Consider the following 14,435-nt stretch of genomic DNA (forward strand, 5'->3'; position numbering starts at 1 on the left):
TGAACACAGAGTTCCAGCGAATAGCCAGGAGAGACAAGTCTTCTTAAGTGAACAATGCAAAGAAATAGAGGAAAACAATAGAATCAGAAAGACTAGAGATCTCTTCAAGAAAATCAGAGACACCAATCAAACATTTCATGCAAAGATGGGCAAAATAAAGGACAAAAACGGCAAGGATCTAACAGGAGCAGAAGGGATTAAGAAGAGTTGGCAAGAATACACAGAAGAACTATACCAAAAAGGTCTTAATGACTGAGATAACCACAATGATGTGGTCACTCACCTAGAGCCAGACATCCTGGAATATGAAGTCAAGTGGGCCTTAGGAAGCAGTACTATAAACAAAGCTAGTGGAGGTGATGAAATTCCATCCAAGCTACTTCAAATCCTAAAAGATGATGCTGTTAAAGTAATGCACTCAGTTCAGTTCAGTGCGGTCACTCAGCCGTGTCCAACTCTTTGCGATCCCATGAACCGCAGCACGCCAGGCCTCCCTGTCCAGCACCAACTCCCAGAGTCCACCCAAACCCATGTCCATTGAGTCGGTGATGCCATCCAACCATCTCATCCTCTGTTGTCCCTTTCTCCTTCTGCCCTCAATCTTTTCCAGCATCAGGGGCTTTTCAAATGAGTCAGCTCTTCACATCAGGTGGCCAAACTATTGGAGTTGCAGCTTCAAAATCAGTCCTACCAATGAACACCCAGGACTGATTTCCTTTAGGATGGACTGGTTGGATCTCCTTGCAGTCCAAGGGACTCTCAAGAGTCTTCTCCAACACCACAGTTCAAAAGCATCAATTCTTATGGCACTCAGCTTTCTTTATAGTCCAACTGTCACATCCATACATGCCCACTGGAAAAACCACAGCCTTGACTAGATGGACCTTTGTGGACAAAGTAATGTCTCTGCTTTTTAATATGCTGTCTAGGTTGGTCATAACTTTCCTTCCAAGCAGTAAGCGTCTTTTAATTTCATGGCTGCAATCACCATCTGCAGTCATTTTGGAGCCCAGAAAAATAAAGTCAGCCACTGTTTCCACTGTTTCCCCATCTATTTGCCATGAAGTGATGGGACCAGATGCCATGGTCTTAGTTTTCTGAATGTTGAGCTTTAAGCCAACTTTTTCACTCTCCTCTTTCACTTTCATCAAGAGGCTCTTTAGTTTTTCTTCACTTTCTGCCATAAGGGTGGTGTCATCTGCATATCTGAGGTTACTGATATTTCTCCCAGCAATCTTGATTCCAGCTTGTGCTTCCTCTAGCTCAGCATTTCTCATTATGTACTCTGCATATAAGTTAAATAAGCCAGGTGACAATATACAGCCTTGACGTACTCCTTTTCCTATTTGGAACCAGTCTGTTGTTCCATGTCCAGTTCTGACTGTTGCTTCCTGACCTGCATATAGGAGTCTCAAGAGGCAGGTCAGGTGGTCTGGTATTCCCATCTCTCTCAGAATTTTCCACAGTTTACTGTGATCCACACAGTTGAAGGCTTTGGCATAGTCAATAAAGCAGAAATAGATGTTTTGCTGGAACTCTCTTGCTTTTTCGATGATCCAGCGGGTGTTGGCAATTTGATCTCTGGTTCCTCTGCCTTTTCTAAAACCAGCTTGAACATCTGGAAGTTCACGGTTCACGTATTGCTGAAGCCTGGCTTGGAGAATTTTGAGCATTACTTTGCTAGTGTGTGAGATGAGTGCAATTGTGCAGTAGTTTGAGCATTCTTTGGCATTGCCTTTCTTTGGGATTGGAATGAAAACTGACTTTTTCCAGTCCTGTGGCCACCGCTGAGTTTTCCAAATTTGCTGACATATTGAGTGCAGCACTTTCACAGCATCATCTTTTACAATCTGAAATAGCTCAACTGGAATTCCATCACCTCTACTAGCTTTGTTCGTAGTGATGCTTCTTAAGGCCCACTTGACTTCACATTCCAGGATGTGTGGCTCTAGGTGAGTGATCACACCATGGTGATTATCTGCGTTGTGAAGATCTTTTTTGTACTCAATGCATTCAATATGTCATCAAATTTGGAAAACTTAACAGTGGCCACAGGACGGGAAAAGGTCTGTTTTCAATCAAATTCCAAAGAAAGGCAATGCCAAAGAATGTTCAAACTACCGCACAGTTGCACTCATCTCACATGTTAGCAAAGTAATGCTCAAATTCCTTCAAGCTCAGCTTCAGCAGTATGTGAACCGAGAACTTCTAAACATACAAACTGGATTTGGAAAGGCAGGGAACCAGAGATCAAATTGCTAACATTCGCTGGATCACAGAAAAATCAAGGGAATTCCAGAAAAACATCTACTTCTGCTTCGTTGACTACACTAAAGTCTTTGACTGTGGATCACAACAACCTGTGGAAAATTCTTAAAAAGAAGGGAATACCAGATCACCTTACTTGCTTCCTGAGAAATCTGTATGCAGGACAAGAAGCAAGAGTTAGAACCGGACAAGGAACAACGGACTGGTTCAAAATTGGGAAAGAAGTACTTCAAGGCTGTATATTGTCACCCTGCTTTTTTAACTTACATGCAGAGTACATCATGTGAAATGCTGGGCTAGATGAATCACAAGCTGGAATCAAGATCAACAAGCTCAGATAAGCCGATGACACCACTCTAATGGCAGAAAGCAAAGAGGAACTAAAGAACCTCTTAATGAAGGTGAAAGAGAAAAGTGAAAAAGTTGGCCTCAAATGCAACATTCAAAGAACTAAGATCATGAGTTTGAGCAAACTCCAGGAGATGGTGAAGGACAAGGAAGCCTGGTGTGCTACAGTCCATGTGGTCACAGAGTCAGACAACAGAAACCTACATATCTAGATGGCTTCCATGATGAATTTTCTTAAACATTTAAGAAAAAACAAAACCTATACAAACTTACATGAACTCAGAAAGTTAGAAGAGAACACTTCTTAACTCAGTTGACTAATCTGGTTTTTAATCAGATCATTAGTACCACCCCTAATACCAAAACCAGATGAAGACTAAAAAAGTGATATAAATGAACTTATTTACAAAACAGAAATAGACTCAGACACAAAAAACAAATTTGTTTATCAGAAAGTATAGCAGGAGTGGCGGGTAAGAGTTAGGGATAATTTAGGAGTTTGGGATTAACATATACACACTACTATGTATAAAATAAATAAACCACAATGACCTATTATATAGCATAGGGAACTAACTATATTCAATGTCTTGTAACAGCCTATAATGGAAAAGAATCTGAAAAAGAATGCACATATATACACACACATAACTGAACCACTGTGTTGCCCACCTGAAGCGAACACATACAGGTGAAAACATCACAAAAAAACTAAAACCAGTATCTCTTATGAACACAGATATAAAACTCCTTAATAATTAAGCTCTAATAAATCAAATCCATCAAAATCCAGTTTTTGTACAAGTGTTGCTAAAGTGAGCACAAATCCAGGAAAATATAAAAACTATAATACATCAAAAATAAGTGAGGTTATCTAAAGAGCCAGACTGGCTTAACATTAAAAAAATTAATAAATGTGTGCTCGCTTAGGCAGCACATATACTAAAATTGGAACGATACAGAGAAGATTAGCATGGCCCCTGCACAAAGATGACACGCAAATTCGTGAAGTGTTCCCTATTTTTAATCCATGGCTGAGTCATGTCAATGTATGGCAAAAACCACTACAATATTGTAAAGTAATTAGCCTCCAACTAATAAAAACAAATGGAAAAAAAAAGATTAAAAAAAAATTTACAAAACTAACTAAAACTTCAGAAAAAAAATTAACAAATGTAATCAAGTGTATTTATACTATGAAGGAAAATACATACATCTTGTATTTTAAAAGGTTAACAAAGTTTAATACTCAGTTGTGATTTTTTTTTTTAACTCTCAGCAAACTAGGAAAAGAATGGAATTTCCTTAACCAGATAAAGAGCATCTGTAAAACTTAATAAAAGACTGAGGACTTCCCTGGCAATCCAGCAGTGAAGATTCAGCCCTTTCACTGCAACAGAACTAAGATCCCACATGCTCTGTGGTGTAGTCAAAAACACAATAACGGTAATAGTGAAAGACTGAGTATTGTTCCCCTAGGATAGAGAACTGCAGGTGCGGGACGGCCAATAGGAGCCACCCCTCCCTCATCCAAGATCAGGAGGGGTGGCCGTGAGGAGCCACCCCTTGTCCAAGGTCAGAAGGGGCGGCTGTGAGGAGACACCCCTCATCCAAGGTAAGAGAAACCCAAGTAAGATGGTAGGTGTTGCCAGAGGGCATCAGAGGGCGGACAGACTGAAACCATAATCACAGAAAACCAGCCAATCTGATCACAGGACCACAGCCTTGTCTAACTCAATGAAACTAAGCCATGCCATGTGGGGCCACCCAAGATGGACAGGTCATGGTGGAGAGGTCTGACAGAACGTGGTCCACTGGAGAAGGGAATGGCAAACCACTTCAGAATTCTTGCCTTGAGAACCCCATGAACAGTATGAAAAGGCAAAATGATAGGATACTGAAAGAGGAACTCCCCAGGTCGGTAGGTGTCCAATATGCTACTGGAGATCAGTGGAAAAATAACTTCAGAAAGAATGAAGGGATGGAGCCAAAGCAAAAACAATACCCAGTTGTGGATGGGACTGGTGATAGAAGCAAGACCTGATGCTGTAAAGAGCAATACTCATAGGAACCTGGAATGTTAGGTCCATGAATCAAGGCAAACTGGAAGTGGTCAAACAGGAGATGGCAAGAGTGAACGTCGACATTTTAGGAATCAGCAAACTAAAATAGACTGGAATGGGTAAATTTAATTCAGATGACCATTATATCTACTACTGTGGGCAGGAATCCCTTAGAAGAAATGGAGTAGCCATCACGGTCAACAAAAGAGTCTGAAATGCAGTACTTGGATGCAATCTCAAAAACAACAGAATGATCTCTGTTCATTTCCAAGGCAAACCATTCAATATCACGGTGATCCAAGCCTATGCCCCAACCAGTAATGCTGAAGAAGCTGAAGTTGAACAGTTCTCTGAAGACCTACAAGACCTTCTAGAACTAACACCCAAAAAAGATGTCCTTTTCATTATAGGGGACTGGAATGCAAAAGTAGGAAGTCAAGAAACATCTGGGGTTACAGGCACATTTGGCCTTGGAGTACGGAATGAAGCAGGGCAAAGGCTAACAGAGTCTCTGCCAAGAGAACACACTGATCATAGCAAACACCCTCTTCCAACAAAGAGAAGACTCTACACATGGACATCACCAGATGGTCAACACCGAAATCAGACTGATTATATTATTTGCAGCCAAAGATGAAGAAGCTCTATACAGTCAGCAAAAACAAGACTGGGAGCTGACTGTGGCTCAGATCATAAACTCCTTATTGCAAAATTCAGACTGAAATTGAAGAAAGTAGGGAAAGCCACTAGACCATTCAGATATGAGTTAAATCAAATCCCTTATGACTATACAGTGGAAGTGAAAAATAGATTTAAGGGACTAGATCTGATAGAGTGCCTGATGAACTATGGATGGAGGTTCATGACATTGTACAGGAGACAGGGATCAAGACCATCCCCATGGAAAAGAAATGCAAAAAGGCAAAATGTCTGTCTGAGGAGGCCTTACAAACAGCTGTGAAAAGAAGAGAAGCGAAAAGCAAAGGAGAAAAGGAAAGATATTCCCATTTGAATGCAGAGTTCCAAAGAATAGCAAGGAAGATTAAAAAAAGTCTTCCTCAGCAATCAATGCAAAGAAAAAGAGGAAAACAACAGAATGGGAAAGACTAGAGATCTCTTCAAGAAAATTAGAGATACCAAGGAATATTTCATGCAAAGATGGCCTCAATAAAGGACAGAAATGGTAGGGACCTAACAGATGCAGAAGATATTAAGAAGAGGTGGCAAGAATATACAGAAGGACTGTACAAAAAAGATCTTCACGACCCAGATAATCACCATGGTGTGATCACTCACCTAGAGCCACACATCCTGGAATGTGAAGTCAAGTGGGCCTTAAGAAGCATCACTACGAACAAAGCTAGTAGAGGTGATGGAATTCCAGTTGAGCTATTTCAGATTGTAAAAGATGATGCTGTGAAAGTGCTGCACTCAATATGCCAGCAAATTTGGAAAACTCAGCAGTGGACACTGGACTGGAAAAGGTCAGTTTTCATTCCAATCCCAAAGAAAGGCAATGCCAAAGAATGCTCAAACTACCACACAATTGCACTCATCCCACACTCTAGTAAAGTAATGCTCAAAATTCTCCAAGCCAGGCTTCAGCAATACGTGAACCGTGAACTTCCAGATGTTCAAGCTGGTTTTAGAAAAGGCAGAGGAACCAGAGATCAAATTGCCAACACCCGCTGAATCATCGGAAAAGCAAGAGAGTTCCAGCAAAACATCTATTTCTGCTTTACTGACTATGCCAAAGCCTTCAACTGTGTGGATCACAGTAAACTGTGGAAAATTCTGAGAGAGATGGGAATACCAGACCACCTGACCTGCCTCTTGAGACTCCTATATGCAGGTCAGGAAGCAACAGTCAGAACTGGACATGGAACAACAGACTGGTTCCAAATAGGAAAAGGAGTACGTCAAGGCTGTATATTGTCACCTGGCTTATTTAACTTATATGCAGAGTACATAATGAGAAATGCTGGGCTAGAGGAAGCACAAGCTGGAATCAAGATTGCCAGGAGAAATATCAGTAACCTCAGATATGCAGATGACACCACCCTTGTGGCAGAAAGTGAACAGGTCTTAATGAAAGTGAAAGAGGAGAGTGAAAAAGTTGGCTTAAAGCTCAACATTCAGAAAACTAAGATCATGGCATCCGGTCCCATCACTTCATGGCAAATAGATGTGGAAACAGTGGCTGACTTTATTTTTCTGGGCTCCAAAATGACTGCAGATGGCGAGTGCAGCCATGAAATTAAAAGATGCTTCCTCCTTGGAAGCAAAGTTATGACCAACCTAGATAGCATATTAAAAAAGCAGAGACATTACTTTGCCAACAAAGGTCCATCTAGTCAAGGCTATGGTTTTTCCAGTGGTCATGTATGGATGTGACAGTTGGACTGTGAAGAAAGCCGAGTGCCATAAGAATTGATGCTTTTGAACTGTGGTGTTGGAGAAGACTCTTGAGAGTCCCTTGGACTGCAAGGAGATCCAACCAGTCCATCCTAAAAGAGATCAGTCCTGGGCGTTCACTGGAAGGACTGATGCTGAAGCTGAAACTCCAATACTTTGGCTACCTCATGAGAAGAGCTGACTCATTGGAAAAGACCCTGATACTGGGAGGGATTGGGGGTAGGAGGAGAAGGGGACGACAAAGGAGGAGATTGCTGGATGGCATCACCGACTCGATGGATAGGAGTTTGAGTAAACTCCGGGAATTGGTGATGGACAGGGAGGCCTGGCATGCTGCGATTCATGGAGTTGCAAAGAGTCAGACACGAAGGAAAGAATGTCCTCTCTCACATCTTCCACTCAACACTATATTCAAGGTCCTAGCCATATGCCCAATAGAAAGACAAATATCGTATGACATCACTTACATGTGGAAACTAAAATATGATACTAATGAATTTATTTACAAAACAAACAAACTCACAGACATAGAACACAAACTTATGATTACGGAAGGGTAAAAAGGATTAGTGAGAGAGAAACCAGGAGTTTGGGATTAACAGATACAAACTATATATAAAATAAACAACAAGGTCCTACTATATCACACAGGGAACTGTATTCAATATCCTATAATACACCATAAGGGAAAAGAATATGAAAGAGTATGTGTATGATGTATGTGTAAGTGAATCACTTTGTTACATACCAGAAATTAACAAAACACTGTAAATCAACTATACTTCAATGAACAATTTAAAAAATAAGACACCACCAAATGTTGAACCTAAACTCTTCATACATCATTAGTGGTAGGAAGAGGCACAACCACAACCTGAAATACTTTTAACAGTTTTCTATAAAATTAAACATGTATCTGCACTTGATCCAATAATTATACTACTAAGTACCTGCCCAAGAGGAATAAAAACATACTTAACACAAAGATTTCTAACAAATGATTAAAATAGGTTCATTTATAATACACTAGAAACCACCCAAAGAGTTGAATTAAACACATTTTGGTACATTCATGCAAAGGAATATACTTAACAATAAAAAGAAACGAACTACTGTAACACACACCAACATGAATGAAGCTCAAAAATGTTCCACTGAACAAAAAAAATAAAAGCCACAAAGACTATATCCTGGGGTCTTCCCAGAGGTAAAGTTTCCGTGCTTTCACTGCAGGGGGCATGGGTTCAATCGCTGGTCAGGGAAGTAAAATCCCACATGCTGCATGGCACAACCAAACAACAACAACAACAAAAAGACTATATACTGTATAATTCCATTTTATGAAACTCTAGCAAAGGGAAATCCAATAGTAACAGCAGATAAGTGGTTGGCTGGAATCACCAGCAGATGAGATGGCAGGAAGTGGAAGTGGCTGCAAAGATACACAAAGGAAATTTTTGGGCTAATGGAAATGTTCTACATCTTGTTTTTGATGGTCGTTGCACAGCTGTATATGTCTTATGTCTGTCAAAACTCAAAGCATATCCTTAAAATATGCTTTATATTTTAAGCATTATGCTTTATATTACATGTGCATTATATTCTTTGTAAGTTTTAACTCAATAAAGTTGATTTTTAAAATAAAATGGAAAAAAACTATCAAAAAATTTTAATTTTACATTCCCCTAACTCATGTATTCCAATTCTAAGAATTTATCCTAAAATGTACCCCAAAGAAACTGTGAGCCAAAAACACAAAGGTGTATTTACAAAAATGTTCATTATAGCATTATTTAATAGAAATAATTTCCTTTAGTGGTCCATTGCAGGGGATTGATGAAATAAGGTAGGGTACATACATAGACTAGGATCTTTATAGCACCTAAAGGCACCAATTAGATTTATATATATTGACCCAAAACATGTTGTTAAATCAAAAAGATAGGGAGGTCCCTGGTTGCCTAGTGGTTAGGATTCCGGACTCTCACTGCTATGGCCCTGGTTCCATCCCTGGTCAAGGAAGTGAGATACAAAAAGCCACGTACAGCCAAAAAAAAAAAAAAAACCAAAAAGGTAATTAGAAAACAGTATGTGTAACAATTTTAATAAATATATGTAATACAAACATATGTAAATTTTTTTAATGTATGAGCCAACTTTATACCAAGAGATCTTTCTTATAAGGAAGAGAATGCTAAGACCACTCCTATTTTAGAGATGAAGAAACTCTCATCAGAGATGTCAGATAAGTGTCAGAGGAATCAAAATTAGACTGAGCGCCACACGGTCTTTCAGGAAACAACTGATATCTCAATGAACAGGTTATACATTCTTCAAAGTTACCAGAAAGGAACTCTCCTCAGTTGGAAAAATAAAAGCACAGTACCAGTGGAAAATGCCTGCATGGTTTTACAGCCATCTGCTTATCAGTCGAACATTAGAATGAAATTCAGTAAAACTTTCTTCAATGTAACAGGTAGATAATGGTTTCTTATTTACTGTTTTATGCTGTGCTTACTTCCCTGCTGTTATCAAGATCTGATTTAAAAGCAGGAAGAAGACATGTCAGTGTGGAGTCTCCCTGAGAGCAGGAAGGAAGTACTTGGGACTGATTAAGGCCAGCATGATACACATAGTGGCCAATCTCATTCCAGCTGAGTTAAAGTAATCATTCCAATATTTATTCCTTTTCAGCCCATGCCAGGAAACAAAAGAAAAGTGAGAAACATTTACACATATACAGAGAGCGAGAGAAAGAAAAAGGTCAATTTATTACAATCTGCTTGTCACATATCAGGTATTTGTAATATTTCAAAAAATAAATAATCATTGAGATTCAATAAGTGGTATTTACAAGGTAAAACAATTCCAAAACTTACCAGCACGACCCCCACAAAATTTATCCAAACCATACTGAAAGTTCAGTGTTCCTGATCTTCTCCTACCCTACCCTCCACTCCCACTGAGAATGAGATCATCTTGCTATGAAATTTTAAGGGGAAAAAAGATACTCTGGTGGTTAACTAATGAAAATTAGTAATATTCTGATGGCTTTCTAAATCATATATATGTATGCATGAATACACACATATGTATAGTATTTGAGTACTGAACTTACAGATGTACCTTTGTTCTAGCACATAAATGCCAAGTAAGAAACTTTGAGATTACACAGTTCTGTCCTGTCTACTCACATTTGCCCAGTCTGTATCTTCTTACCATCTTAAATAATCAAGTTGATCAACTGTCACCCCCATTCCACAAAAGTACTTGGATTCTAATACTTCTATATCTGCATACCTATATCTCACTCTATCCTAATACTTAAAACTCAGCTTGAGCAATATGGACAGGATGGACAAAGGAAAGGAAAAAGAAGAAAGGATCTTACAAAAATTCTCACCAAATCATTTTTGCTGACCTTGCCCACAACTATCAAATAGAGTGCTCATCTACTCTGAATACTCCAAGTAATACTAATACTTTTAACCTAACCAGTCACAAAAACATCAGGAATAGCAGTTACCTTTTATTGAACGTTTCTTATGTATCCAGCACCATGCTGAGTACTATATGTTATCTCATTTAATCCTTCCTACAACTCTCCAAAGCAGGCTGCAAAAATTTGGAGAGGTTCACTTGTTCAAGTCTATACAGATTGAAGAACCCAGAATCAGATGTAGGTCCATCTGTTTCAAGAACCAAAAAAATACTAACCACCATTCTATTTTATCCACACACTTTTATTCCTCTCTTTACTACAAGATTGAGAAAACACAGTATGGACACCCATATGCAAAAAAATGAACCTCAACCTAAACCTTACAACTTAAACACAAAAATTAACTAGATCACAGATCTAAGTGTAAAAAAGCAAAACCATAAAAATTCTAAGAAAAAACCTTTGCGACTTGGGGCTATGCAAAAAGTTCTTAGACATGACATTAAAAGTTCAATCCATAAAAGAAAAATTAACAAATTGGACTTCATCAAAATTTAAAACTTATGCTCAAAAAAGTCACTGATAAGAGGATGAAGAGATAAACTACAGCCTGGGAAAAAATATTTGGAAATCACATATCCTTGAAAGGACTTGTACGTGTAACATTTACAAAAGAACTCTCAAAACTCAGCAGTAAGAAAACAATTTTAAGTTGTGCATAAGATGTGAACGTGGGCTTCCCTTGTGGTCCAGTGGTTAAGAATCCACCTTGCCTGGTCCAGGAAGATCCCACTGCTACTGAGTCCATGCGCCGCAACTACTGAAGCCCACACGCCTGGAGCTTGTGCTCCACAACAAGAGAAGCCACTACAATGAGAAGCCCACACACTGCAACAAAGGGTAGCCTCTGCTTACTTCAACTACAGAAAGCCTGCGTGACCAACAAAGACCTACCACAATCAAAAAATAAATAAAAATATAAATCTTTAAAAAAAAGTCAACACATCCCCAAAGCAGATATAAGAATGGTTAAAAAACACACAATAAAAAGATGTTGGGAATCCCCTGGTGGTCCAGTGGCTAAAACTCTACGCTCCTGATACAGGGGGGCTGGGTTCGATCCCTGGTTAGGGAACTAGATCCCACATGCCACAACTAAGACTCTATGTAGCCAAATAAATAAAAATAAATGTTAAAAAAAAAAAAAAGATGTTCAACATCATTAGCCATTAAAGAAATGCAAATTAAAACCACCATAAGATATCACTACACACTCATTAGAATGGCTAAAATGAAACTGCCAACACCACCAAATACTGGTAAGGACACAGAACAGCTGGAATTCTCTGATATTGCTGATGGGAGTGTAAGGCAATAAAGGCATTCTGAAAAACAGTTTGGTAGTTTCTTATGAAGTTAAAAATACACCTACCATATATCCCAGCAATCCCACTCCTGAGTACTTAAAGAAATGAAAGCTGTGTTCACATAAAAACCTGTACACAAATATTTATAGTAGTTCTACTTGTAATTGCCAAAAACTGGAAACAAATTAATGAAAGAGGATAAACTACTGAAACAACTCAGCCATTATACTTAGTGGAAGAAAAAAACAATCTCACATACAAGACATTCTCAGGAAAGACAATGCTAATAGTAACCAAGAAGGGATCAGTGATTGCCAAGGTTTCGGGTGAGGAAGAGGCGACTCTAACAGACAACATGAGGGAGTTTTTGGGGGGAGTACAGCTGTTCTGTATCCTGATTGTGGTTAAGTCGCTACAGAAATCTATACATGTGTTAAAATGCATAAAAATACACCCACAAGGTGCAGAATGGTAGGTACATTAGGATGATCCTTTTGTGTCATCCTTTAGAGGATATTTCTGTAATACATGGAGACTTATGTGCTGATACATCTGTAGATACTTTTTTCAGTTTAGAATTAAAAGAAACCAGCAGAAATGGTTCCCTTTTTCAGTGGGAGAGGAGATATGAATATTTCTACTGTTTGAATTATAAGCCATTTTTGTACTCTTCCTTATACTTGACAAAGTATAAAAAAGTAGAAAAACTTTTAATTTTGTTCTATTTGTTGCTTACCATGGAGCACTTCTCCAGTACTTCCTCCTGGAATTTCAGAAATCGTTCCTGAACTTCAGCTTCATTGAGGAAAAAGGAAAGGAAGTGAGTGAAGGGCTGCTTTCTTCTAAAAGTGAGCAGAAGAACATCAATCCGAGTTCGGGCTGAAATTACACCACTTCGATGCTGGCCAGTGATTACTGTAAGCAAAAAAGAAAAAAAGATTTAACATGCTCAAGGACCATCAACTGGTTGTAAAATAGGTGACCTCTTAAAACTGTCATCTCTGGGGAACAAAACTGTCATGAATGAGTACACAATTCTGAACAGCAGACAGTACCAAGGGTAAGAAAGCTGTTAATGAATCCAGTCTAAGCAGAATGAGGTTTAAACGGTATAACCTTAAGACCATCTGATGAAGCAGGAAAATGAATTCAAAAGCTACAAAGCAATCCCTCATACCTTGCTAGTATGAATGTAAAATGGTGCAGCTGATATGTAGAAGTCTGGCAGTTCCATGAAAAATTAAACAGACAAATATCACATGACCCAGGAATTCCACTCCTAACGAGAAACTCAAAGGAAGTAAAAGCAGGTATTCAAAAAAAAAACCAAAAAACTTGTACAAATGTTCATAACAGCTTTATTCACAACAGCCAACAGGTGGAAAAACACAAATGTCCTTTAACCAATTATTGAACACATAAAACGTGGTATTAGGTATTACCATACACTGAAATACTATTTGGCAAAAAAAAAAAAAAAGAAAAAAAGGAGTGAAGTAATCATATATGCAAAAACATGGATGAATCTTGAAAACATTATGCTAAGTTAAAGATGCCAGACACAAAAGACCACATATTGCATGTTTTCATGTATAGGAACTATCTAAACAGGCAAATTCAGAGAGAGAGAAAGTAGATTAGTGGTAACAAAGATCTTGGGAGTAGTGAGGAATGGCGAGTGACTGGTTAATGGATATGAAGTTTCCTTTTTGGCTGACAAATGTTTTGGAACTAGATAGTAGTTGTCCAGCAACTGTAAATGTTTCCTACTCCAGGGGATCTTCCCCACCCAGGAATCGAACTTCGAGTCTCTTGCATTGCAGGCAGATTCTTTACAGTCTGAGCTACCAGGGAAGCCCGTAAATGTACTAAATGCCACTCGATTCAACACTTTAAAGTGGTCTAAATGGTAAATTTATGTTGTGTATATTCTACCATTTTAAAGAAAAGAACAATATACTACAGAGAAATTCAAACAATAAAAATTAAGAACAAAAAAAGTGGAGTTTTCTGTTGTGTGAATTTTACCTCAATTTTAAAAAATTTTGCCACAGTAAAATTTGTAGTGATTTGCTATAGTAAAAGAGCAAAACAGAATCTGCTACAATATATATGATCCTACCCTAACTGTATGAAAAATACAAGGTTAAAGTAAAAATGTTTATCTATATCTACATTGTATGTATGGATATCAAATTTCCACATCTTAGTGTAATTTGTTCTTCTCTGATCTGGACTGTCTTTATACATAAATGAAAATAAGGGGAAAAAACCACAAAACCTTATACTACAATCTGTAAAGAAAAAAAAATCATTTAAGGATTACATAACCTCTGTTTAATAGAGATTAAACCTCTAGGTTCCAGAACTGGCAGTGCTTGGTTCAAAACAGAAACTAAGGAATGATGTAGAAGATAGGAACAATGAACAAAACTGGCATTTCAATGGAGTATTTATTAAAGAGGAAAGGACAGATTTCCGAATTAATAGTAGCAAAATCTGCTACATACTTTCAAGACCACAAAGCTTGCT

General features: G+C 38.3%; 1 protein-coding gene and 1 non-coding gene across 9 annotated transcripts in view; one reads left to right on the forward strand and one right to left on the reverse strand.

Moving 5' to 3' along the window:
- Positions 1 to 14,435, reverse strand: part of ASCC1 (activating signal cointegrator 1 complex subunit 1) — a 103,087-nt gene that overhangs the window by 77,153 nt on the left and 11,499 nt on the right. For all 8 annotated transcript variants that reach the window (XR_011488776.1, XM_070470803.1, XM_070470801.1 and 5 more), the window contains exon 5: positions 12,640 to 12,818. Coding sequence is in view for 7 of the 8 variants with exons in the window: in XM_070470803.1 (XP_070326904.1) it covers positions 12,640 to 12,818 (179 nt within the window). In the remaining variant the exon portion in view is untranslated. The remainder of the gene's footprint in view (positions 1 to 12,639; positions 12,819 to 14,435) is intronic.
- Positions 3,535 to 3,641, forward strand: LOC139036151 (U6 spliceosomal RNA). Its single transcript, XR_011488883.1, has one exon. It is a non-coding gene; the product is annotated as a U6 spliceosomal RNA (small nuclear RNA).

The sequence above is a fragment of the Odocoileus virginianus genome, chromosome 7 (assembly GCF_023699985.2).
Source record: "Odocoileus virginianus isolate 20LAN1187 ecotype Illinois chromosome 7, Ovbor_1.2, whole genome shotgun sequence".
Taxonomy (NCBI): Eukaryota; Metazoa; Chordata; class Mammalia; order Artiodactyla; family Cervidae; genus Odocoileus; species Odocoileus virginianus.